The sequence below is a fragment of the Lissotriton vulgaris genome, chromosome 12, assembly GCF_964263255.1.
Source record: "Lissotriton vulgaris chromosome 12, aLisVul1.2, whole genome shotgun sequence".
In the NCBI taxonomy this organism is placed as follows: domain Eukaryota; kingdom Metazoa; phylum Chordata; class Amphibia; order Caudata; family Salamandridae; genus Lissotriton; species Lissotriton vulgaris.
In genome coordinates this window covers 265,334,243-265,362,024 of record NC_141700.1, presented here as the reverse complement: position 1 = coordinate 265,362,024, position 27,782 = coordinate 265,334,243, and the positions used below count along the sequence as shown (strand labels likewise).

At 48.1% G+C, this 27,782-nt stretch overlaps 1 protein-coding gene across 1 annotated transcript in view; it reads left to right on the top strand.

The window, feature by feature from the left end:
- The window catches only part of ADGRG5 (adhesion G protein-coupled receptor G5), a 303,433-nt gene that overhangs the window by 164,458 nt on the left and 111,193 nt on the right, over window positions 1–27,782 (top strand). Inside the window, exon 6 of the mRNA XM_086946433.1 lies at window positions 10,044–10,165. Coding sequence (XP_086802559.1) covers window positions 10,044–10,165 — 122 coding nt within the window. The remainder of the gene's footprint in view (window positions 1–10,043; window positions 10,166–27,782) is intronic.

Below are 27,782 nucleotides of genomic sequence, written 5' to 3'. Positions count from 1 at the left end.
AGGGGTGCAACAGGGTGTTCTTTGGACACCCCTGCACACTTGAACTAGCAATCTCAATTTGCGAATCGCTAATTGCGATTCGCAAATTGAGATTGTCTTCCCACTCATTCCTATGGGCCTCTAGGCCCATAGGAATGAATGGGGAGGTATTCATTAATTGCGACTCACAATTTGCGACTCGCAATTAAGGAATTCTAAGAAATCGCAATTGTTGTAGTGATTGCTTAATGCATTACATTTTGCTATTCCGTATTAGCGATTCCTTATTTTTCGCTAATAGGGAATCGCAAAATGGATGCTTGATGCATCTGGCCCTTAATGAATTATTTGTATTCTTTTTTCACATGGCTTTTCTGCCTTGGTCTACTTTAATTATTAGTCAGAGATCAACAAAGGAGCTCTAAAACACATTTGAAAGTTCTTTCATCTTTATTTGTTGTCTAAATGATGTACTAAAATAGCTGCTTTAGGTAATTTTCCTCATTTTTGTACTGGCCAGGGCATTAAAATACTGTTAATGCCAGTAAGAAATTATGGCCAGGTGGCAACCCTAGGCCTGAATCGTATTCCATTTTTTAAATTGCTTCATCCCATTTTACTTTGTTTCATTTGTACCTACGACTGTACAGCAATCAGATTTTTTTTTCTCATGTAAACCATTTTTTATTAATATTTTAGAAATATCAACAAAAAGACATGTATTCCACATGAACATGGAAAATTATTCCCCATGCTTCCTCCTCCTCATCTCAAAACCCTTGGTGCGTATTCAAGCATTAAATGAACAAATTGAAACCTAATCGGCTGCTCAGTTCCCCGGTACCAATTCTTGCTGGCTACCTTCCAAACCTCCGACATCCTGTAACTCAATCAAGTAACAGCAGTGCTCTCAATGTAGATGGTGAGAATCAGAGATTCTCTATCCAGGAAACATAAGAAATCATTGGGGACCATCTCTAAGCAAGTGTATTGTCTGTGTGTGTTGGGACATGAGTTATTTTCTTATTCTCTAGAAATTCCCACATTTTATTAAAGCCATTATACTATATCCGGGGGTATCCTCTGAAGCAGTGCTGTGGGTATTTTAGCAACCCCTAATGGTTGACAAAGTAGCATTCTATCTGCAGTGCCCATGGAATCAAACATTGGCACCCCAAGTCTCAACAGAATGGACCCTGGGGCTTTAGGAATATGATATCCCAATACCCCTTTTGATGTGGCTAAAGCACTCTTAACAGAATGCCTTTAGATTTGGGGTGGCCCACCACATATGCATCAACAATCCTTTTACACTCTCACATCTCCAGCATGTGTCTGATACAGAGGTATAGATACAGTGGAGCCTCTCCCAGGTCAAGTACCACTGGTGCACTACCTTGTAGGCCAAATCACTACAGGAGACACTCCTGAATGTTTTGGGATTATTACGCCACCAGCATCCCATTTCTCATGTGTGATATCTGTACCAAAAGATGTTGCCCCATCTGTGTTTATATCCCATGTACTCCCATCCATGCCTCTGTAATTGCAAGAAACTAGCCTCATGCCACCTAGGGCACCTAGGATCATAGTGATGTTCTCTATTGTCATCAGTTCACTTGTGGTTGCCTCTTTGTCCAAAGAGTGTAGTACCCAGTGTCTAAGCTGCAAGTACTGTAGCTTATCTGAATCCACTACTTTAAACTTTGTCTTACACTCCTGAAATAATTAATTCCGCCTTTATTTAAATACATCTGAGAAGGTCCTACTCCCTCTTCTAGTGGGCATTGAAGTATAGTGGTATATTTGATGATGGAACATATCAATCCACCCCATTAGCTTACCCTGTCCAGCCCCCCAGTATTGGCCTGACTAGAGTTGCCAGATATTAATTTTGGGGGTGTTGGCAATTCCCTAGCCCCACCAGATCCCACACCAGGTCGCAACAAGGTCAGTTGGACTTTGTTTGCTCATAGGGTATTTAGCTGTCCTCTAAGTAATGGGATGCTGCAAGGTCCACCTGAGCTTTGCTCACCTCTTCTCTAACAGATATTTTTTTAAAACATGAGAAAAATTAGCTATTTTTCACTATCCCACTCCTTTCTGACTACCTCTTATTTTCTACCTCTGAATGTCTCTCATCTCTCTTCACCCTTCACTATTTCGCCCTCTATACCTCACTCACTCAGCCTACCTCACCTTTCTGTTGCTACCTCCCTATCTACCTCACAACTCACTTTTTGCCTCACTGTTTCTCTCTGCGTCTCTATCAACCACATCATTGTGCTCACCTGAGCTCTGCTTCTCTTCATCATCTCTTTTCTCTCTACAGCACATCTCCATTATTACCCTTACCTTCTCACTCTAACTTTCTTGCTGCCTACCTGCTCTCTACCTGAGCTGTCTTTCTATATATCTTCTAATATTGACCTTCTTCTGCTTCACTGCTGTGGCTTGGCATCTGACTTTATTTCACTCACAACCTCACCTCGTTATCTGTCTACCTCTGTCTCTTTTCCACTATCTGTCTCTACCTCTGTCTGCCTCAACTCTCCCTGAGCCATATCTTTCAGCCTTCCTCAACCCTCTCTGTACCCTCTGTACATTTCCTTTTCGCTGCCCTACCTCTCTTGACCTCACTCTACAATCTTACAGTTCTCTCTTCCTATTTTCCTCAACCAACCTATTTTCTTTCTACCTGTCTTTTCCTTTCTGGTTAACTCACATTTTTAGGTCTCGTGGCGTTAACCGCACGAAAGCGCGGTCTCGCCAGAAACCTATAGTGAGCGACTCAGCTTTCCAGGAGACAAGAGCTGGCCGCGCGCATCTTCCAAAAGGCGATCGAAGTGGGCCGCCCGCACGAGAACGCGCCTGCTGTGGCCATCTCCAATCTCCTGGGAAGCTCCAACACACACGCATGCACACACACAGAGACACACACACACGAGCACCCATGCATGCATGCACACTTACATACAGAGACACCCCCCCGGCCGTCGCACACATACACACGCGCGCACACACACACACGAGTGCACCGATCCCCCCCGCCGTCGCGCACACACACACAAGTGCACCAAGACCCCCTCCCCCTCCTACAACTAAGGCCTACTTACCGCCACTCCAGACTTCAGCCGCCACCGCTGGGCTCTCCCTCTTGGTCATGAGAGCCCTGCATCACCACTGCTCCTCTCCTGGCTAGCCACTCCATGGGCACGAGCTTCCAGCACGAAACGGAAGTCCCGCCCCACAGTAGTTTTTGTCACGCGCACTTCTTCGTTTTTTTTTATCTTGCACTTGTTTAATGAAGTTCGTGTTTAATTTTCAGATGGGGCGTGGTCTTTGAATGCATTCAAATTCTTCTAATTTTACCTTCTGCGGGGCTCTCTTACAAAACATGATGGCTCATCTCCGCGCCAGAATCCCAAAGGAAACCTAGGTGTTTCTTAACTTCGAGGAGCTGGTTTTTTACCAGCTCATGTTTCTGATTTTGCTCTGGACTGGCTGCATTAGATTGCTCTGGACTAGCTGCATTACATGTTTGAGTGCACCGGAGTTCACTCATAAAAGCTCAGACCCAGAACCTGCCAAAAATCCTTCATGACACAGAAGGGATGATGACAGAGCCGGTCATTGCAGCACAGGCCTTGCTGCGTGGTAAAGTTAAAATTAATTCCTATATTGTAGATCACGATTACCTCCTTTGTGTAGTAATGTGTGTGCGTAACGCTAAGTGTGAGGGCTTGGGGGTAGAAGCCACCAGGGCAGGACAATGCTGAGGGCTGTGATAGTAACAGTGGAAAGAGCGGGCACAGGTGGGGCAGTGGAGGGGACACAACTCTGAGGGACAAGACAGGATGGGACACCGACGGGCATTCCCTCAGAAGACGTGGATGATATAGCGGTAGTATGTAGTTGCATTGATATAATGCCTTACACCCTACTGTGGGGTGCTGAAGCGCTTTATCAGATACACCACGGAGAGTGCTTTGTTAGAGGGTGTTAAACTTGCTGTGAGCCTATGTAGGAAACGTTTTGGTGTCATGCAGAAGTGGCGAGAGTGATGTTCTTATAGTGCCTTTAGCCGAAGTGCTTCGCTGTGTGATGGAGGAAGGTCTAGTCACTAGTGAGAGGCAGCATTCCCAGACTATATTAGGTGTCTGTTAGAGTTTACTCTGTATTTCTCATGTTGACTTTATGGTGTTTGCTGAATATTGTCAATTCACCTCCTATGCTGTATGTAGACTTAGTCACTCAGACTTTAAATCTTGTGGATCTGGGAGAGAAGGGGCAGGGAGAGGACAGACTGAAGAGGGAGGAGGCATTGGGTTACATTTGAAGTTGGAAGGGTGAGCTAATGGAACTGTGTGTCACAAATGGGGGGCAGAGGAGTAGTACACCCCAAGCCCCGCGCTTTCTACGGCCCGTTCACCCCCAGCAGCATTTTTTTATACGATTTTATTGCAAGCAAGCCAGGTGTCTTCATTAATAATGAAGCAGCTTGTGCTGACAGGCAGCTAGATGGTGGCAGACGCCATGTTTTCTCCCGAGCCCCCCCCCGGTTTCTTACCTCAACTCTGTTGTGCGTTCGGCCTGCGAGGACCCCCCCCCCAAGTCAACAAAGCGCTCTGAAGGCGCCGCCGGGACAACAAACCGCGCGCGAGACAAGAGTCACGATGATGATCTACAGGTGCGCAGGACACACGGTTTGTTACAAGTACCTATGACAAGGCACATAATACTGTTAGGTTGTGTCACTGCGTATTGCGTAGCCTCGCAGTGAAGCCTGGCCTACAGAGTCCAACCGAGAGAGGAGACAACCTGTACCATCACACACAAGAAAGCCTCAGTATTGAACTATGAGGCATCATCAGAGCTGTGTGAATAATAACAGCTGTGAGCCCATGCCTGAGGTGCATCATCAGAGCTGTGTGAATAATAACAGTTGTGAGCCCGTGCCTGAGGTGCAGAATAATAACAGCTGTGAGCCCGTGCCTGAGGTGCATCATCAGAGCTGTGTGAATAATAACTGTGTTGGCCCAGTGCGTGAGGTGCATCATCAGAGCTGTGTGAATAATAACAGCTGTGAGCCCGTGCCTGAGGTGCATCATCAGAGCTGTGTGAATAATAACTGCGTCAGCCCCGTGTGTGAGGTGCATCATCAGAGCTGTGTGAATAATAACAGCTGTGAGCCCATGCCTGAGGTGCATCATCAGAGCTGTGTGAATAATAACAGCTGTGAGCCCGTGCCTGAGGTGCATCATCAGAGCTGTGTAAATAATAACTGTGTCAGCCCCGTGCGTGAGGTGCATCATCAGAGCTATGTGAATAATAACTGCGTCAGCCCCGTGCGTGAGGTGCATCATCAGAGCTGTGTGAATAATAACAGCTGTGAGCCCGTGCCTGAGGTGCATCATCAGAGCTGTGTAAATAATAACTGTGTCAGCCCCGTGCGTGAGGTGCATCATCAGAGCTATGTGAATAATAACTGCGTCAGCCCCGTGTGTGAGGTGCATCATCAGAGCTGTGTGAATAATAACAGCTGTGAGCCCATGCCTGAGGTGCATCATCAGAGCTGTGTGAATAATAACAGCTGTGAGCCCGTGCCTGAGGTGCATCATCAGAGCTGTGTAAATAATAACTGTGTCAGCCCCGTGCGTGAGGTGCATCATCAGAGCTATGTGAATAATAACTGCGTCAGCCCCGTGCGTGAGGTGCATCATTAGAGCTGTGTGAATAATAACAGCTGTGAGCCTGTGCCTGAGGTGCATCATCAGAGCTGTGTAAATAATAACTGTGTCAGCCCCGTGCGTGAGGTGCATCATCAGAGCTATGTGAATAATAACTGCGTCAGCCCCGTGCGTGAGGTGCATCATCAGAGCTGTGTGAATAATAACTGCGTCAGCCCCGTGCGTGAGGTGCATCATCAGAGCTGTGTGAATAATAACTGCGTCAGCCCCGTGCGTGAGGTACATCATCAGAGCTATGTGAATAATAACTGCGTCAGCCCCGTGCGTGAGGTGCATCATCAGAGCTGTGTAAATAATAACTGCGTCAGCCCCGTGCGTGAGGTGCATCATCAGAGCTCTGTGAATAATAACAGCTGTGAGCCCGTGCCTGAGGTGCATCATCAGAGCTGTGTAAATAATAACTGTGTCAGCCCCGTGCGTGAGGTGCATCATCAGAGCTATGTGAATAATAACTGCGTCAGCCCCGTGCGTGAGGTGCATCATCAGAGCTGTGTGAATAATAACTGAGTCAGCCCTGTGCATGAGGTGCATCATCCACATTGCTCAGGTCACCCAAATTCCTGCACTTTCTACCACACTGCTTTCAAGAACAGCATATTCTTGCACACACTCTCACTGCTCACCAATTCAAAGTTTTCTAAAAATTGTATGCAACGCATTGTCATACACAATGCCAATATCTCAAACTTTAATGCTGCGAGACCTATTGCCTTGTAAATGCTTGTTATCTTTACCTTACACCTCTCTCTGGCTCATCTATTCTTGTATTTCCTCTCTATCACTACCTCTACATTTCAACATTCAGAAAGTGGAAAGAAACATTTTTGGAAAAATAATCAAGGGATTTATTTTCTCCGTTGGCTTGTATTGAAATTGTGGCAATTTCAAACAGGAGAAAATTGAATTAAAGCCATTTTTAGCTTAAAAAAATGGGAATTTCCCATTGATTCGGGTCTGTTGGCATGCGTCCCATATACTATTCTCTTTTCTTCGCTGTCCTTCTTTCTCCTGTCTCTCCCATTTCTTTTATGAGATTCATAGGTTACCCTCTACCCAAAGAAGTGTCCACTTCAAAAGACAGGTGAAGGGTCAAGGGATATAATTACGGACAAATAACCATATTTCACCAAATGAAATGTTGAAAATCTCCTGAACCTTGCTTTGATTCTCACTGCCAGTTGTGAAGGAAGATATTCTTGTGATTACAGATATATTGTAATTAAAGCTACTATTTCAATCCTATGAGCATACGTTCTGTTTTAGTACTATACATTAGTCCACCAACTTACCCTTAACATGTCTTTCTAAAATTGAAGGTAAAGGCTTATTTAGACACTGAATTCCATGTAAAATCTTGTTGCAAGACAAAACAAAATTAGATCCAAATGCATAAATAAATGGGTTTAACTCTGCTTATTCAAGTTTGTTTTTGGAACTATTATACTGGTGGACAGCAGGTAGCTTGCGCTTTCAGCTGTTTTTTTGTCAGACCACTTTAGTAAAAATGTAGCGCATAATTCAATATCATTTATCATGACTATGGCTTGAATTACTTTAAAATGCATGATAAAGATGTTCTGATCTGGAGATACTAAAATATCTTGCCTTGGCCCCAGAAATCCTTAAGATGGCACTGCTGTCTAAGTCCTTAAGCTCCGTTTTTGCTTTTCTATAAATGTCTTTTCTGTTTCTGCTTGAAATTTCTGTCACCATCCTCTTATTGCGGCCTTGAATGCAACCCAATTAGTGAATGGAAACTCTCACTATCAATGTTCATTCCGAAGAATCCTGTTACCCTCTGCTTAATTTCAGACTTATGACTGCAGTCTCTAAATAGGTTTGCGTGTATCTTTCACAGGACTCCCAGGCCTTGCCCTCTGTGCATCTCACACTCAGTCTCCACATGGAAATGGTCAAAAATAGTACAATAGAAATGTTAGCTTTGTTAAGCTGGCCAGCATTCCCTGTATCAGAAAAAAACACAATCAATATCGGAGTGTGTTCTGTGTGCATGATTGCAGACAGAATCCTTTCTATAACTAAAAAACAGAATATAATGATGGACCCTTCCTAGAGTCAGCACCTGACTAGCTTTCCCCCCGTGAAGTTCCTTGACCCTTAAATTAATCAAGGGGATTGTGTGCACACTGAATGGCACCCATCATCACTGTGCCTATTCCCTAGGGAATTTTAATGCAAATAAAACAACCGCAAAGGTGCACCACACAAAAAATGAAACAATAAGTGCAAATGGTGTTTAAGCACAATGAAGAAATATTTCTCAGAGATGTTGAAGGTCTTCTTTTAATCTTTATTTTCAATAAGCAGTAAAGGAGGGTGTAGGCACTGTGTTCCAGTGGGCCGTTCCAGGTAAAACGGCCGGCGCCCATCCACAGCCCTCGTCCCGACGAAACACCCGCAGCGACGTCGTGTTCGTGGAACGGCCTACTGGAACACAGTGCCTACACCCTCCTCCCTTGGACTAATAGGACCTTCAGTCCACCACTAGTTCTACATTTTACTCAGTAGACGGCCTAAGACAGACATATTATTAAGGTGGCAAGACCTTCTACACCACCGAGGAACTCTGATAAGCATTTCCTTCGTTGCCCATTAGCATGCTTATAGTCCATGCTTGCAAATTCAACATTTGAATGAACTAATACATAACAGGATTACAGTATCCGGGAAGGTGACCTTTGGACCCCGGTTCCTCTCACATTCTCCCCATAAGCGACGTTTCATAAATTGAAAGCCCTGAAGAAGTCCCAGCTTGGGATGAAACGCGTCGGCTGTATGTGTTTTACTGCTTATTGAAAATAAAGATTAAAAGAAGACCTTCAACATCTCTGAGAAATATTTCTTCATTGTGCTTAAACACCATTTGCACTTATTGTTTCATTTTTTGTGTGGTGCACCTTTGCGGTTGTTTTATTTCCTTTCTATAACTAGTTATTTTCAGAGTGCAAATTATGTCAAACAGCTTTTAGCACATGGTCTTCAAACCTCTTTCATATACCCTTTGGCACTGTACCTGCTGCATTGCTCTCTGCTCTGTTTCAATCCATTTACTAGTCATGTTCCAAGTTAAATCTCCTCCCAGAATCACCTCATGCTGAGAATCACCTTCTATGCTGTCAACTGCATTCTTTTGGGATGTGTCCTGGGCCAAGTTTGGTGCATATACGTTTATCTGTGTGATGGGCTTCTGGCAGATATTTAGGGGCCCATTAGGATGGCGGGCGGATCGTCCCGCCAGGCCGGCGGTAGCCACCACCGGCCTGGCAGGGGCGATCCGCCCGCCATCCATGCCGGAATGACCCCTCGCCATTTTAGCATGGCCGGGGGGTCCACGGCGGATGGAAAGACCGTCCGCCGCTTTTTCGCCTGGTTGCCTTGCGACCGGGGCTAACTGAAGGGTGGCACTGTGGAGGTGAGACAGATTACATACGCAGCTTAAAGTGGGCAGATCCATGGGCATAAACACTACTCTATGGAACTTATGGAAAGGCAGTTGGAACATGTTGTCCACCCTTCTTGATGTATTGAGGTGGCGATAAGTTTTGGAAAGAGAATCAAGGGTTTTAGTGGTTTTGAAAGTTCCCCTGGTTATTGTGAATTAAAGGGAAAGAGTTGTCTGCTCAAATTACATGGAAATTAAGTTAGTGATGAGGCAAAGGCAGTGGAGGGGCGATTTTATGTGAGGGTGATTTGGTTGAGACAAGTGGCAGGAGTTACAGAAGAAGTTTTGCTTCAGAGGTAAGTTTATGAAATTTGAGGAAATGCAATGGACACATTTTGAGATATTTGTATGTAATGCTAAAGTAGTCTGGAAGAGACACAGGGTGGATGCAAAGAAGAAAAATAAAATGTGATACAGGAAATGAGATGGTAGGTGTGAGTAGAAATGAATGACCAGTGTTGACACACAGACTGAGCATTGCGAGGGAAACAACAAAGAGGATGCTTTAGCTCAGGATGATTGTGGCGAAGGATAGGTAGGTTCGGATAGACTTAAAAGGGTATTGGGACGACTATGGGACAGCTGATGGTGGATGGGGCTATAACATAGATGTGCAGAGGGTCTAGTTGGAGTTTGAGCTAACCAGAAGGGTGAGGGTCTGACTGTGGCAATAAAGATCTGAGGAGTAGGCTGGTTGCTGCCCATCATAGCCAGACACACTGGAATCCCTTGAAAGTGAGGTTCAATGATGATGGGTAAGGGCAGAAAGACTGAAAGATGGCAGCATGAAAGAGAAATAAAAGATTTAAATATGGTTTTTAGAAAACTAAAATATATAACGTCACTTTCAGCAAATCTTTCCGGCGTCTTTGGATGTCCAGGTCCTGGAATCCCTCACGTACATTACCTACGTCGGCTGTGGGATCTCGGCAGCAGTCTCACTGTTCACGATCCTGATGTACATATACTACAGGTAAGAATGTACCCCATTTATAAGTCTTGCTGCTTTAATACTGCCAGGACAATTGAACACTAACTATGAGCACAGCAAATCTCACTGTCCACCCTCCATGAGCACTGTATAAGAGCTTGACCTGCTAGTTCTTTTGCAGATATTTTTGTGACCATGGTTTACCTCCTGAGTGATAAGCCCCACATTGATGGTAAGTTGGTAACTTAGCTCATGAAACAATATTACCTGCCTTGGCCGTTTTGGCCAATTATAGGCCTATTGCCTTCCTCTTCATTTTGCCAAAGATTTTGAAAAAAGCGGTGGTTGTCAAATTCAAAACTGTTTTTGGAGTGTTCCATCAGTGTACAGCCTTGTCAGTTGGGGATTCACAAATTATGGGAGATGATAACATCCCTTCTGGTTCTGTCCTGAGATTGGCTCTATTGTCATGGCTGCTTTCAGACAGGACTTTTCAGTTGTTTGTGAACTTCCTTAGTTATAGATCCCAAGATGTGAAATTCAACATTTTCAGTCTCTATATAGAATACTATTTTTGGGTACTCAAAGAATTGGCTGTATCTCCATTAATTTTTGTTTATTTGGACCCTCTCACTTATTGTAGGGGACAATTGAAACTTTTAACCTTGTGCGGTCGGCACACCGCTTCTTCTATAAGTGTTTTATTTATTTATTATTACTTCAGCATAGTGTTGCTCTACCCAAGATGGATTTTTGTACGCTTTACTTCATTAATATTATTAAAATTTATAGTTAGAGAGTTTTGCTTCCCTGCACCCCTTCAAGGACACCTCTTTCAAATTAAAAATGGATGGTGGAAAGAAAATTGCATTTGAATGTTGGTAAAACAGAGATGATTCAGTTTAAATGTAAAGGCAGACTCTGCCTAGAAATGATATCCATTCTCTACACTTCACTTATGGTTTAATCCTTTGATGAGGGTAAAAAGTAAAGAATTTAGCACCAGGAAATAGCTTTAAAAACTACAATTGATTGGATTTATCTAAACTTTATTTTCCATTCTCGCTTGCCCGTCTCTTTGCCTCTATAGAAGAGCCTTGTGCAATACGTTTAGTAATTGCAATAAATTCAAGGCTTGACTACTGTAATTCAGGGCTTTCAGAAAGATTAATAAATTACCATACACCTGGAATGCAGGTGTACACCGTGTATGGGGCTGTCTTCCTGTCGTCTAAATGTGGACTTTTCCAAAGGGGTGGCTGCACTTCCAGCTCTCATATGGCCAAAACTTGGAGCATCAAGACAGGTAAAGTCTTGTCTTCCTACTCTCTAGAGTGTTTCCAGGCACAAATGAAAATTGCCACTTTTCGTTTGATCAGAGGACAGACTGGTCCATGCACTCGGAAATCCCTGTTTAGCTTGCTGAGTGCTATGTACATGTAGGCGTTAAGTCATTGCCTGTACCTATGCGCAGAAAGCCTCCCTGCTACCGCCTTCCTGTACCAGTGCGCCAGTGATATCTCTTTTCACACCTTCTTCTACCTATATCCAGGTAACCACCCCACGCACATCTCTCTTTCCCTCACTCCTCATAGCCTCTTCTACCTCCACGTAGATAACCACGTGTTGCTCTGCACTGATAACATTGCTGTTTATACCCTCCTGGAACTGTGCACAGGTATCCTCAATGCTCACACCCTACTGTGATGGGCTCTAGAAGAATTCTGTCTCAGACACCGAGCACCTCCCAGAGGGCAGACGTGGAAGAACAGTCCAAGGCTTAACTCGAGTGGGGTCATGCGGGGGTGAGTCTAGTGATGTGCAACACTAACATCAAGGTAATTAAAAAGTATTACTGCCTATCCATGGGTTGACGGGTCACAATGTTTAAGTAGATATGTAGTTGCAAAGTATACAGGATTTAGTCACTGGAAACACAATACGTAACACAACAATATAGAAAGCACAATACCAAGATTGTACAGTGAGGTTATAATGAGCCAGTATCCTCACTATGTGAAGGGACCCTCAAGTGGAGTTACGGAATGCAACCAGACAGACAGACAGACAGAAGACAAAACAGTCCATAAAGAAGGGCCCCTGGCCAAACACTCGGTATTGTGTTTTTGTTCTAAAGGTTGTTGTCCTTGAACCCAGTACAACCTGAATACGGAGAAGGGCCAACACAATGCAATAACGATACAATATCCAGTGTTTGCGAACTGCTACTGTTATTGAACGGATACTGTTTTCCAAAATGGAGGACCATAAATCCTTTCTACCAAACAGAATACATTGTATAGCTTTAAATTACCTAAGTATGTTTGCAACCCGAGGTGTTCGCAAACATCAAATATCAACGTAACGAAACAAGTAACACAGCGACAACACAGTGTAATAATTATCTGCAAGGCTAGGGGACAATGCCTTGCAGTTTGCACTCAAATGTTGAGGTACGGTGGAGGTACACTGACCTCAAGGGTGTCAACCAGCACCCATCCCAACTGCCTAAGAACCACAGAAAGGTGCACCACAAAGTGACCTGGATCTAGGCTGCTAGCTAGCCAATTGGGTGCAGGACCACAACACATGATTGGTCAAATGGTGTAATAACATAATGGATATGAAAAATAATAAAAAGTGGTGCATGGAGGAGATCTTCTCACTAAGCGGAGTCACTACTATTTCAACTAACCTTTCGGGGTCATTCTTAAGGGCAGACCAGCTCGTTAGAAGAGCTCCGTGGATGTTCACAAACCGCAGTGTCCCACAACGTTGAATTCACAGCAGCCTGTCTCTTTCCCTTAGTGATGGGTACAGTGGGCTCAGGTCTCCTGCTTGGGTTTATAGGTAAAGGGATCCTTGGGGCTGTCATACTGGGCTATGTAAACAGTAGCACCAGAGCATGCAAGCAGAGTTGCGTTATGGCTCTGGCGTAGTCCCAGCAAGGAGGGAGTGGGCAGCAGCTAGGCTGCACACCCAAGACAGAGATCAGCAATACCCTTATAGCAGATGCAAAGTCAAGAAAAAATCCAGAGAGCTCTGGTGAGGTCTAGGGCACCTCCAGGTTATATGCTCATAAGTGTGGGGTTGACAGCAATCTAATGCCCAATCATTACAGATGCATCTTTGCAATTCATAGGGGCCAGTCAGTTAGGCAGGAGCTCCAGGTGTACCTTGGAGGCACTTTACTGTCAGGAAGTTATGTGGATTCCCTCCTAACTACCATAAACAAAAGAAGAGCAAACAGAAGTGATGATGGTGAATCCCTTATTGCAATTCATATACACTGTTTGCGAAGGTTGAAATCAGTCATGGCTCCCTACCAAGGTTAGCAAACATTATCCTTAATAAATATGCAGGAAGGGGGCCTCATGACTCTGAGCATCTGGACATAATTTACCCAGGGTTGCCAGCATGCAGCTCACCAGGGAACAATGAGCATTCCAAAATCTCAAAATCCATAAATCAGCTGCACCAGTCAGTGTTCAGTCAAGGGGAAAATCGGGGCTACCTCCTTAGCAAAAAGGTGGGGAGTCCAACAGGGTTCTTTCCTCTCAGGGTTCGTCCAAACGGTAACTCTCAGGCACCAAAAATGCAGTTTGGGTGGCCTAAGGAGTTTGGCAGGCCCGCCAATCTATCACCTAAACAAAGTACAGGTGTTCTCCCCAGTGCTTGACTTATATCGCAACGTTTCCGCCGAAGCCATGAGCTGGCGCTATCGAAGGTCGGGTGACAAGTACCAAAGCTGTGTAGTCTTGATTTCCTGCCTCTTTATCTCACTCTTCCCGTCAACAAGAGAATAACGTTCCGTCTCCTCACCCACGCACACAAAGCCCTCTACAACCTAGGACCCGAATACCTCAACACGCGCCTGTCCTTTTACACCCCCACCCGCCAACTACGATCGTCCAATCAAGCCCTCACCGCAATTCCATGCATCCAAAGATCCACCATGGGGGAAAGATCCTTCTCCTACTTAGCGGCCAAGTCCTGGAATTCTCTCCCCACCCACCTCCGCCTTACACAGAACCACCTCTCCTTCAGAAAACAACTAAAAACTTGGATATTCGATAAGTAAGGCAGCCCCTCTCCCTCAAGTGCCTTGAGACCCTCTGGGTGAGTAGTGCGCTATACAAATTTTAAACTTGAACTTGTACCTTTGTCACTGTTTTTTTTTTCTTTCTCCTCCTCTTTCTTCCCTCCTTCTGTGTTTTTCTCTCTCTTACTGTGGATCAAAGTCTGTTGCAGAAAAATAAGTGCCCATTCCGAAACATGAGTGGCAGTTGGCTCCTGTTAGAAATGGCATCCCTGGCTGGCCAGGGCTTGCGCCAAAACCAGTCAGAGACCACCACTCTAAGTCAGGGCAAGGGGAGTCACACACCAAGATAACCTCTGCTCACCCGCTACGTAACGTGGCGCGAGCAGCAAGGCTAAACTTGGAGGCTATGTAGGCTAAGCGTTTGCGCACGCACCCCCAGCAACAACACCCAAGGCCCACCACAAAGGAAACTCCACACAAGGTTATTTGTAACGACACGGAATCCTCGTGGGGGTAGGTGTTGCAGGCAGAGACCGCACACCGTTAGGGTCCCTGACTCCCCTGTGCTGGTCCCACAGGAGCAGACTGCGGGGCACCTTAGGGACCATCCCAGGGTTGCATTATTCGAAGCAGGACCAATCGGCCTGCTCCACAGACCAACCAAGTTAAGGTTGTATAAAAAAACTCTATCTTTCACTGTGTAGTACTTGTCACCATGGTCCTGAAGAATTGCTAGTTTAGCATGAAACATGTCGACCACACCAGAGGGTTGTAGGTAGTCCTGCCCAAATAACTTCCAAGCGTTCTATCTCCCCTCCCACTATTTTAATCAAAGGGGGGTCAGCCACGCTAATAAAATTCCTTGTGGACTGACCAACCCTGTTTTATCATCACCACCTTCTCACGACTACACTCTTTTTGCCCTCTCACACGCATGCACCATATGGCAGGAACAAAAGATCTCAGCTAAAGAGCCCCTTCGCGGGTGCCCGTCGGACATTGCAGCGCCAGTCCTACGAGGAGCAGGACCCATATGATGAAGCATGACACCTAGCTTGCTGGGTGTGTGAGGGTTCTAGTTCCCAAGAGGGGTTTCCCCCATCTCCTTTTCCCCTCTTGGTTTCCCTATACACTATCACACACATCCATCTCAGCCTTCCGGGGAACTTTGTGCCTAATTTTGCTTAATTATTTGTAAAAATAGCCTTTGTATTACACCAAAAAACATTAGATAAAAACACACACTTTACAATATGCCAACAGGCACGGAAAGAATTTACAGGGGATTATATGTACATGAGACAGGGCCACATGGACCACTGTCAGGAATCAGCACGTTTAGAACTAGCACTTAGAATATCACTTAGAACCTAGCACATAGAATGTAAAATCACTGTAGCACAAATTAGCACATGTAGCACACAGCCAGTAATCACTGGTAACAGGTAAGTACCACCTACGCAAACCTAACCATCTTAGGAAAATATTACGCAGGGAATCAGGACCTTACTAGCACCACTTGTACTAGCAAGAACAACCACCTAAGTATCACAATACCTCTAGTGGTATAAGCATGAACATATTACACATGATGCAACACAACACATTCAGAGGTGTAGGGAAGGAAAACACATGATGCATAAACATACATTCAGCAGTGTAAGAACAAGGAACATGACGCATTAAAACACATTCAGAGGTGCAGCACAGGAGAACACATGATGTATAACCAACACATTCAGAGGTGTAAGAACAAGGCACATAACGCATAAAAACACATTCAGAGGTGCAGGAAAACACAATTGCGCCAAACTCACATAAGCCACCACCTGTGGCAGTCCCTAGGCCAACTGGCCTGGTTGGGGCTAGGACGCCCTGTGTCCCAATGTCAGGGGCCTAAACGTAGCAGCTTCCCACTAAGTGCTGGGCAGCTAGAGAAAATGATGGGGCCAACTTGGGAGCCTCACAGGCTCTGAACAAACCAACTGACTGTCCCCGTGAGCCTCGCTGGGCTCGAGAAACTCTGTGGGCTGGAAGCCTTGTGGGCTCTAAATAACACAAAATGCCCTGAAATCAGCTTTGGAGCCCGCAGGCTCGACAGATGAATGCGGGGTCGTTGGAGCCCCCCTCTGGGGCTCGAGATCACGGACATGGCCCCCTGAGCCTCTCCTGGGCTCTAAATAACGAAATACACGCCTGGAGCCTCTCGGGGCTTCAAGAACAACAGATGCCGCCTGGAAAGGGGAGTGGCCCGCTGTGGGCCGGGGCCGCTCTACCCTAAATGCTGCGAGGCCCTAACACTGGAGGGGCGGGCGGGCACCGGCAATGTGCCCCGACGCCCCCTCCCTTCTCTAGGAAGCACTCACCGGGTCTGGTCTCCGGCTCTGCTCCGGTCGCGCTGGGGCTGGTCTTGTCTCGCGGCGGGCTCTTTGCAGGCGGCGGTGGTCTCTGCAGTGCGGTGGCCTGGAGAGCTCCCGCTCCTCTCACTCTCCTCTCACTCTCCGGGGCTCTCCCACTCTCTTGGGAGCCCCGGGGGGGGGGTGAGGCGGCAGTAATCTCACCAATGCAGCAGCGCGGAGTAGGCTCCCGACGCTTCCTGCTTCGTCTCTTCCTTGGGCAGCTAATCACCGCGCAGGTCGCCCGGTGAGCCTCCCGCAGCCTCAACCAATGGCAGCGCGGCTCCCGGGTGACATCAGCGCCTGCTCCCTTGGCTTCTCCTCGGCCCTGGTGCTGCGGCGGTGATCACGGGGGGCACAAAAACGGCACCAGGTCCCTGGCAGGGTGGGCACCTGCCAGGGTACTTAATGATTGGCAAATTAACGGGGCAAATGCCGGGTGGGCACCGGCTGAGACAATTAAAGCGCTCCCAAGCGCTATAGACCATAAAGCGCCCCTAGGTGCTAGGACACAAATAAAACGCTCACAGGCGCTTGAGGGGTGAAAGTAAAGCGCTCCCAGCGCTAGAGCTCAAATTACAGCACTTCCAGGGGCACTCAGTTCAGCATGAAGCCTCCAAGGGTAAAGAAATTACGCCAAAGTCTCTACAAGGTCCCAGAGTAGAAGCTAGGCAGCAGGTTCCTAGCAACAAAGTCCATCAGGCATCCAGGGGCTGGGCAGGGCCCAGGGAGGCAAGCCTTCCCCTGGGCCCAAGCAGCAGCACGCCCCTGGCAGGATTCAAGTTGGCAAACAAGAACATTTTGTAAGGGGACACAGCCCCTTTTTATACAGTGAATTCCTTTGTCCCAGGGTGCAGGGTGGGGGAAAAACCAGTCGCAGCTGGTTTTGGAGCACTGTGATGTGCTAAACCACCCTTTCCTTTTACTGACCAGGCTAGGGACATTAGACGCAACACAAGGGGTGGAGTCAGCATTGTGTGGGGAAAGCCTAACCCTATTCAGGTCCCAGGTGTACCACTCCCTCACATCACACATGCTAATCTCAACACTCACCACCTGGCAGACCCATCATGACTCATGGAGCCTGGCACACCAGCCAGCTCCAGCCAATCACAAGCCAGCACATTCACTGCACAGACAGGTACACTTCTGGAAGTGGCACTTCCATATTAGACACAAACCCTCTGCACGCATCATTGCGCAGCATTCAATCACACGAGTTCGCACATACCAGACTCGAGCCTGCACACCCCATGCATCACGAACTACCAGTGACACATACATTCCCCATGCATTCCTATAGGAGGGCAGGCCTAGCTCACCACACGCACTCAGAGTGCGCACGCACTTTCCACTGAGACACAGTGAAAGTGCGCAGAATCCAAGAATCACCATCCTTGGGTCACATGTAAAAAGCAAAAAGTTCAGGGGTGAACCTGCCAGAAGGGCCAAGTCCAACACAACCCCCTTCCAGCCAAAACACAGGGCAGACCAATCACCACTGTGATGGACTTCCCTGCTTTGGGCGATAAAACACGGATGCCAGCCCGCACTGCAGGGACACCCTCCGGTTCTACGCCCTGTTGTTCCACAAGACAAGCACATACTTTAAAAAAAAATCAGGCCCAACTAGGCTACCCCACTGGTACTCCTTAGTTGTCCACGGCTAGGACCAGGCCCTAGGCCACCCAGATACCACTGGTCCCTGCCAATCCACATAGTGGGGGGTGGTAACACCTGGCATACAATAGCCATTCACCACTCCCTTTTTCAGTGTAGTTCTAAACTACCACTGATCCTCCAACCTAGGGTTCGCACCCTCAGGCTGACCAGAGGTCACGGGCAAGAAAGCCCCACCCTACCTCTACTTCTGGGGTTGCGCACTCTCCCAGGAGAAGCCCTCTCCAGAACACAACTCTCCCACCAGTTCGGGACCTTAGTCCCTCAGCATCAGTGACCGCGGTCAGACCAGCACAAGAACGATGTAGCAAGGCGTTGCACGTTGCGGTGCCCTGCCAGTTGTGGTGCAGGCTACGGCTCGTTGACGGCGTCGAGACGGAGTCGGTGAGCGCAGAGGCTGCGTTGCTCGAGGCGGACGTTGCTAAGTGCTGTGCCTACATGACACCAGGCTGGTCATGACAGATGGTCACAGCTCCCTCAACTAGTCTACCACCTGGGATCCAAATTCACTGGATGCACAGGGGTCAGACTCCCTCTGACCCCCTTCCAGAGTTCTGCACTCTCCGAATTGGAGTGGTAACCCTAGAAGACAAACCGGCCAGGACACTGGCTACAGTCGCCCTACCGTCCAGGACAGGCAAACACCTGCACCTGGCTCCCCAACCTAGGGACGCTACCCTTTGGTCAGATGCCTGGCGCACCAGGACTTCTACAAGTTGAAAATAAAGTCCAAGACTTTCTCTCCTCCTTCAGCAGCAAGGCAACCACTGCAGGCCAATCCCCTAGGTCAGGGACAGTACTCCTCCTTACAGCTTACTCGGTTCCTTCTCTTCAGGCAGAAGTTCCTTCTTGTAACTTCAGACACTACTTAAAGTTGCCCTTACGTCCAGATCTGGAAACACCGGCTACTGGCTCCCCAACCGAGGGACGTACCATTTGGTCAGATGCCTGGCGCACCAGGACTTCCTTGAGGGTGACACAACTAATGTGTCATGTACAAGTCTGCCTGACACTCAGGACAGAAGTGGCATCACCATGGTCACTCCCGGCGACACAACCCTTCTGGCTGGCCCCTGACCCATTGGTTCCTCCACTGGGGGTTCTCCCCCTCACACCCCTCCATCTGGACATCTGCACCCTCCCAACTGGAGCGGTACCGCCAGACACCAGAACTACTGGAACCCTGTTTACAGAGGTTCTACGTTCTCCAGACACTCTGGAAGATCCTCCTCAAATGGCCTATTGGTACAGCCTAGGCCCCCGACCCGATGTTCCCTTCAGAAACAATCCAGGCCCTGAGACTGGGTTTCGGGCACCTGGAGACACGCAGACCCACCCACTCCTTCTCCTCTGAGACAGGACGTGAGCCCCTACACCGAGACCTAGCTGGGCTACACTGAACCTCTTCCACCACACTGGGCTGGAAGACACCTCAGCCACTCCTTTTGGAATCACTCCATCCCCTATGTCTTTCTCCTCCCAGAACCTTACCCACTCCAAAATTCTGTCTCTAACCAGACCACAGAAATCAAAAGCAGGCTCCACTTCTGCAGACGTTCTTGGGAAAAGTTTAACACACGGAACTTAGGTATCTGAGAAAAAACAGTAGTCCCCAATTCGCAAAGTATTCAGCAAGCTCCCCATCCCAGAGAACTCACACCATTCATTCACACACAACCCCCCCCAGACTGGTAAGGCAGTTTCTACCACCTCTGATTTCTCAACCTGACCAGACGTGACACAGGTACCATTACTCCGGGAACAGGAAATGGGATGTTCACATTCATCCAGCGCATCTCACATTCATCCCCAAACCCTTCTCAAGACTGGTAAGACAGTTTCTACCACCCCTGATTTCTCAACCTGACCACCACGTGACACAGGTACCATTATGTTATGTTATGTTATGTTATGTTAGAGTGCATTTTTATAGCGCTCGGCTACTCTAAAAGAGTGTCCCGGCGCTTTCCACAGGCAACTTACAGTGTAAGATCAACATAACAAGTAAAAACAGACCCCGAAAGAAAAGGAAAAAGAAAACCACCTAAGCAGAGAGATTAAAAAGCCACGTCTTCAAATTCTTCCTAAATTGAAGCAGGTTGGGGGTGCTACGCAGTGCCAATGGAAGCGAATTCCACAACTGGGAGGCCTTGAGGCTGAAAGAACGCCCCCCAGTGCGTGCCTTCCTCACGCGTGGAACCACAGCAGTGAAAAGGGATTCTGAACGCAGTGAGCGAACCGGGCGATAGAAAACTAATCTTTTTTTCAGATATCCAGCGCCTGAGCCAAATAAAGCCTTGTGCATCAGGGTCATAGATTTGAAAACAATCCGCTTCCGAATTGGAAGCCAGTGGAGCGTCTGCAGCAACACAGAAGCCCGTGCTCGCCTGTGCAGACCGAAGATTGCCCGGGCTGCCGAGTTCTGTGCCACCTGCAGACGCTGGACTAAGTAATCCGGAAGGCCTAGAAAAAGGGCATTGGCATAATCAAGCCTAGATCCGATGAGCGCCTGCACCGTAATCCGTCTGTGCTCCGCAGACAGTAAGGGAAGAAACTTGCGGAGCATTCTGAGGATGCCGAAGCAGGTGCCGGATAGGCCAAGGATGTGCGCTCTCAGAGAAAGTTTGTTGTCGAGCTTAACACCCAGGTTCTTGGCAACCAAGGATGATTGTGCCGGAGGACACATGGCGGCCGGCCACCACTGCCGCCACTCGGGATCGGAGGCACAGCCAAAGAATAGAACCTCCGACTTGCTGGAGTTGGCCTTCAGACAATTTAGCTGAAACCAGCTGAAAACCCTGTCCAAGCAGTCCCGGATTCTCTCCCCATCAAATGTCTGATCTTTTTCACAAGTGAAGAGGAGTTGTGTGTCGTCGGCGTAGGACACGATCTGGGCTCCGTAAGCCTCAACCACAGCCGCCAGAGGGGACATAAAGATGTTAAATAATGTCGGGCTCAACACAGAGCCCTGTGGAACCCCAACACCCAATGGCGGCATCTCGGCTGAGCTCTGGGATACCCAGACCGTCTGGCGGCGGCCCTCCAGGAAAGATATAAACCATCTGAGCACCGTCCCCCTTAGGCCGATGTCATAAAGCCTGGCGAGCAGCGCCTTATGGGGGACGGTGTCGAAAGCCGCCGACAGGTCCAACATGACTAACATGGCCTTGCCACCCCCATCCAAGGTCTCCCTGATGATCTCAGAGACCTCCACCAGCGCTGTTTCCGTACTGAAATTCGGACGGAAACCGGATTGGGATGGGTGGAGCAGATTGTTAGACTCCAAGAAGTTCGACAAGACGCCATGAACATGTTTCTCGGTGATCTTGGCCAAGGCCGGGAGCAGTGAAATTGGCCTGTAATTGGCCAAGACCTCGGCATCAAGGCCAGGCTTTTTCAGGAGGGGGATCACCATCGCCCTCTTCCAGGAGCGTGGGACACTCCCCTCGCTCAAGGAGGCATTGAGGATCGGGTTGACCAGGGGATTCACCACTGCCGCCATCCCAGCCAAAAATTTGGCGGGGCAGGGGTCAAGTGGGGATCCAGATTTTAGACTGGCTAACAGAGTCCGGGACATGTCACTGGAGACAGATGGAAAGTCCTCCAGGATAGCCACAGGCGTGGCCGGTGTTCCAAGTCCTGCCCCAGGATCACAACAAGCCTCCGCCGTGCTCTCCGAAAAGGAGGCCTGAATAGCCTTAATCTTGTCGGTGAAAAAGGTGGCAAGATCACGCGCCCACGCATCGGGTGACACAGGTGGGGGTAAATAAGAGGAGGGAGACGTGAACTCCTTCACAATCGTGAAGATCTCCTTGCAGGAGTTCGCTGATGCCTCAATCCTCCTGGCGAGGTATTCCCGCTTGGCAACAAGAATATCGCGATGATAGGCCTTCACCGCCGACCGGTAGGCAAGTTTGGCCTCCCCATCATATTGATGGCGCCAGGCCCGCTCAGCAACCTTGCATAGGCTGCGAGCCATACGTAGCGCCTCTGTGAACCAGGGCGCAGATTGCCGTTTCACCGAGGACCGGGGGGTTACCCTAGGAGCAAGGTCATCCAACCTCTCAGTCAGCCATTGCTGCAAGGCCTCCGTGTCTCTTTCCGGATCTCCCGAGAGAGAGCAAGGATGTTCCGTGAGCGCCTGCTCTAGCATGGCTGGCGTCACTCTATGTAATGCTCTCGAGGCCGATCTGGGCACCAAGGGGGCGCAGATGTCAGACCGTCCCATCTCTAACACAGAGAACCCAATCAGCTTATGGTCCGACCAGAGCACAGGCCGCGTTTCAATGTCGACAATAGGGACAGAGGAAAACACTTGATCAAGGGTATGCCCTTTCTCGTGTGTAGGCCCCGACACAAACGGTGCCAGACCGAGCGGTGATGTAATATCCAGCAATTTTGCCCCATCCGAATCGTCCGTGACATCTAGATGAAAATTGAAATCGCCTGCCAGCAAACAGTGCCATTACCCTGGGAACGGGACGGAGAACACATGTACTGGACACTATGATGCTGCCACCACTGGATCCCACCCTCTGGTGAATCCAGAAAAATTCACACTGCACTTAGGGGATAGAAACCACCCAGAGCTAGCAACACCTAACTCACAGTGCACAAGAAACACATTTTCCAAGAAATTACTTTTAGAATAAACTTCAAAACAATAATACCCAAAATGTGATCATCTAGAGTTTTGTAGTGCGGCCAGTTGCCACTGCGGTACAACGGAAACGCAAATCCGGATCCCTTCCGCTGCCAGCCAATGTTAGAAATGGGATCCCTGGCTGGCCAGGGCTTGCGCCAAAACCAGTCAGAAACCACCACTCTAAGTCAGGGCAAGGGGAGTCACACACCAAGATAACCCCTGCTCACCCTCTAGGTAACGTGGCGCGAGCAGCAAGGCTACACTCGGAGGCTATGTAGGCTAAGCGTTTGCGCACGCACCCCCAGCAACAACACCCAAGGCCCACCACAAAGGAAACTCCACACAAGGTTATATGTAAAAATAGCCTTTGTATTACACCAAAACACATTAGATAAAAACACACACTTTACAATGTGCAAACAGGCACGGGCAGAATTTACAGGGAATTATATGTACATGAGACAGGGCCACATGGACCACTGTCAGAAATCAGCACGTTTAGAACTAGCACCTAGAATATCACTTAGAACCTAGCACATAGAATGTAAAATCACTGTAGCACAAATTAGCACATGTAGCACATGTAGCACACAACCAGTAATCAATGGTAACAGGTAAGTACCACCTACGCAACCCTAACCACCTAAGGAAAATATTACGCAGGGAACCAGGACCTTACTAGCACCACCTGTACTAGCAAGAACAACCACCTAAGTATCACAATACCTGTAGTGGTATAAGCATGAACATATTACACATGATGCAACACAACACATTCACAGGTGTAGGGAAGGAAAACACATGATGCATAAACATACATTCAGCGGTGTAAGAACAAGGCACATGATGCATCAAAACACATTCAGAGGTGCAGCACAGGAAAACACATGATGTATAACCAACACATTCAGAGGTGTAAAAACAAGGCACATGACGCATAAAAACACATTCAGAGGTGCAGGAAAACACAATTGCGCCAAACTCACATAAGCCACCACCTGTGGCAGTCCCTAGGCCAACTGGCCTGGTTGGGGCTAGGACGCCCTGTGTCCTAATGTCAGGGGCCTAAACGTAGCAGCTGCCCACTAAGTGCTGGGCAGCTGGAGAAAATGATGGGGCCAACTTGGGAGCCTCACAGGCTCTGAACAAACCAACTGACTGTCCCCGTGAGCCTCGCTGGGCTCGAGAGACTCTGTGGGGTGGAAGCCTCGTGGGCTTTAAATAACAAAAAATGCCCTGAAATCAGCTTTGGAGCCCGCAGGCTCGACAGATATATGCGGGGTGGTTGGAGCCCCCCTCTGGGGCTCGAGATCACGGACATGGCCCCCTGAGCCTCTCGTGGGCTCTAAATAACAAAATGCCTGCCTGGAGCCTCTCGTTGGCTCTAATAACAACAGATGCCGCCTGGATAGGGGAGTGGCCCGCTGTCGGCCGGGGCCGCTCTACCCTAAATGCTGCGAGGTCCTAACACTGGAGGGGCGGGGCGGGCACCGGCAATGTGCCCGATGCCCCCCTCACTTCTCTAGGAAGCACTCACCGGGTCTGGTCTCCGGCTCTGCTCCGGTCTCGCTGGGGCTGGTCTTGTCTCCCGGCGGGGCTCTTTGCAGGCGGCGGCGGTCTCTGTGGTGCAGCGGCCTGGAGAGCTCCCGCTCCTCTCACTCTCCGGGGCTCTCCCCGGGGGGGTGCGGCGGCAGTAATCTCGGCAATGCAGGAGCGCGGAGTAGGCTCCCCCGCTTCCTGCTTCGTCTCTTCCTTGGGCAGCCAATCACCGCGCAGGTCGCCCGGCGAGCCTCCCGCAGCCTCAACCAATGGCAGCGCGGCTCCCGGGTGACATCAGCGGCTTCTCCCTCGGCTTCTCCTCGGCCCTGGTGCTGCGGCGGTGATCTCGGGGGCCACAAAAACTGCACCAGGTCCCTGGCAGGGTGGGCACCTGCCAGGGTACTTAATGATTGGCAAATTAACAGGGCAAATGCTGGGTGGGCACCGGCTGAGACCATTAAAGCGCTCCCAATCGCTATAGACCATAAAGCGCCCCTAGGCGCTAGGACACAAATAAAGCGCTCACAGGCGCTTGAGTGGTGAAAGTAAAGCGCTCCCAGCACTAGACCACAAATTACAGCGCTTCCAGGGGCACTCAGTTCAGCATGAAGCCTCCAAGGGTAAAGAAATTACGGCAAAGTCTCTACAAGGTCCCAGAGTAGAAGCTAGGCAGCAGGTTCCTAGCAACAAAGTCCATCAGGCATCCAGGGGCTGGGCAGGGCCCAGGGAGGCAAGCCTTCCCCTGGACCCAAGCAGCAGCATGCCCATGGCAGGATTGAAGTTGGCAAACAAGAACATTTTATAAGGGGACACAGCCCCTTTTTATACAGTGAATTTCTTTGTCTCAGGGTGCAGGGTGGGGGAAAAACCAGTCCCAGCTGGTTTTGGAGCACTGTGATGTGCTCAACCACCCTTTCCTTTCACTGGCCAGGCTAGGGACATTAGACGCACCACAGGCGGTGGAGCCAGCATTGTGTGGGGAAAGCCCAGCCCTATTCAGGTCCTAGGTGCACCACTCCCTCACATCACACATGCTAATCTCAACACCCACCACTGGGCAGACCCATCATGACTCATGGAGCCTGGCACACCAGCCAGCTCCAGCCAATCACAAGCCAGCACATTCACTGCACAGACAGGCACACTTCTAGAAGTGGCACTTCTATATTAGACACAAACACTCTGCATGCATCATTGTGCAGCATTCAATCACACAAGTCCGCACATACCAGACTCGAGCCTGCACACCCCACGCATCAAGAACTACCAGGGACACATACATTCCCCACGCATTCCTATGGGAGGGCAGGCCTACCTCACCACACGCACTCAGAGTACGCACGCACTTTCCACTGGGACACAGTGAAAGTGCGCAGAAACCAAGAATCACCATCCCTAGGTCACATGTAAAAAGCAAAAAGTTCAGGGGTGAACCTGCCAGAAGGGTTAAGTCCAACAGCTCCACCTGCAAGCACTAGCTCAATTTAAGTACTGGCACACTAGGCTACAAAGGAAACATTGTCATAGGCATCAGCTGCACAGGATTTTGTGGGACTTTCGTCCTTACAAAGAGAAACAAGTACTTCACACTGCTGGGTTCCTGCAAGCCAGGCAACGTGAAGGTGCCAACTCCACTCTGGATCTCAACATTTGGATTGAAAATTGAATTTGAAGTACCAAATGGTACCGGGCTCATTAACATTTAACATTCCACTCGGTTTGCATCAACTTTTTTTGGCAGCCCCTCCACCTTAACATTATATGCATTACATCTGTGGGCAGGTAGTGCACAATTATACATTTCAGTGCAGTGATTATAGAACCAGCACTAAAATGTGTGAGTCTTAGCTGTGATGCATGGTACTAGGGCTTGGAATGACAGACAGAAAGGGATGCAGATGGGAGAGAGGAGCGCGGGCAGAGAAGTGTGCAGGCCAAAGAAGATTACCATGGGCAGGCAAGAGGAATGCTTAGCATAGCTAGATAGACATGGTAGCAAACATGCTATCACTGCCTGCCCTAGATGACCATGCCCAGATGAATGGTCAGCCAAAGAGAGAAGGATGTGGACAGGCCAGCAGCAGGTCACATGCTAACTATTTAATCTTGGCACAGTGCCTCACAATTACTAAACCCCACCTCATTAACACAATCACCATCACTATCTCCCCCACCCTTAACCCTTCATAGTCCTCAATGTCATAAAACTGTCAAAAACTCCAATTATCCTTCATCTCTGCCTATCCATAGCCTTCCCAGAGAACCTTCCTCTTCCTAAACATTTCAAAGCCTCATGGCTCAATATCGCTCCCACTCCATCTTCCCCTAGAGCTGACTCACCCATCAGGATCCTAGCCACCCCTTCTGTCAGTCCCCTACTTGCCCCTAACAGCGCCATCCAGGAAAACCCTTACACATGCATTTTCTATCCCTTCATCTTAACAGACCAGCCTGAACCCCAGTCCCATGCTTTCTCTCTGAACAACCTTGACACCTTCTCCCATATATCCAATCAGTACAATTCCTTACCCACCATAGACACTTGCACACCATCATCCAGGGTCTTCTTGTAATTCTCATGTCTAATGTCTTAATGCACCAGTAAAAGAAAACCTGCCAACTATAAAAAAAAACTGCATTTCCCTGTTATTGTTCAACGTGCTCTGTCTTTGGCTGCCGGCTTCATTGCCCCATACCATAGTCTCCTATTAGCAAGCTCTGTCCAAACTGCGCAAGTCCCTGCCAATTACTTCTTCAACTCTCTCAAATACTGTTTTTATCTGGTTAAGAAGCACTGGACATGGCAGGTGAATCAAGTCATTTTCACCCAGATTAATGACTATCAAATTAATAACCCCTCCCTTTCTGAAACTCAGTCAAAATGGTCAGAAGTTGAAAGCCGGTAACTAGATACAATATCAAAAAAATATATAGAATGGACAGAATATCGAATTCAAAATATAGAATGGACATAATATCGAATAGACATAATATAGTGGTTAATAATATCGACATGCAGGAAAGTAATATCGACGGTCAAAATATCGAAGTACATAATATAGGCATTAAAATATATGGAATATTTAATAATATCGATTTTTTTAAAGTGTTTTGTATGTTAGTATATGTGTTAAAAGTGTATATTTTTTTGTAATGTATGTTTAAGTTTTTTTAAAGTTACAGAATTTATGTAAAATTATTTTTGCGTATTTTACTTCCCTAGCTGGTTGTGGGTTTATAGGGGAATAGGGTAGGAAGTAATTTAATTATAATATATATTTTTTTTAATTAACATAGAATAATGAAATACATGTTAATTAATTTTTATGTGATTTAAATTTGCAGCAGGTTGTGGCT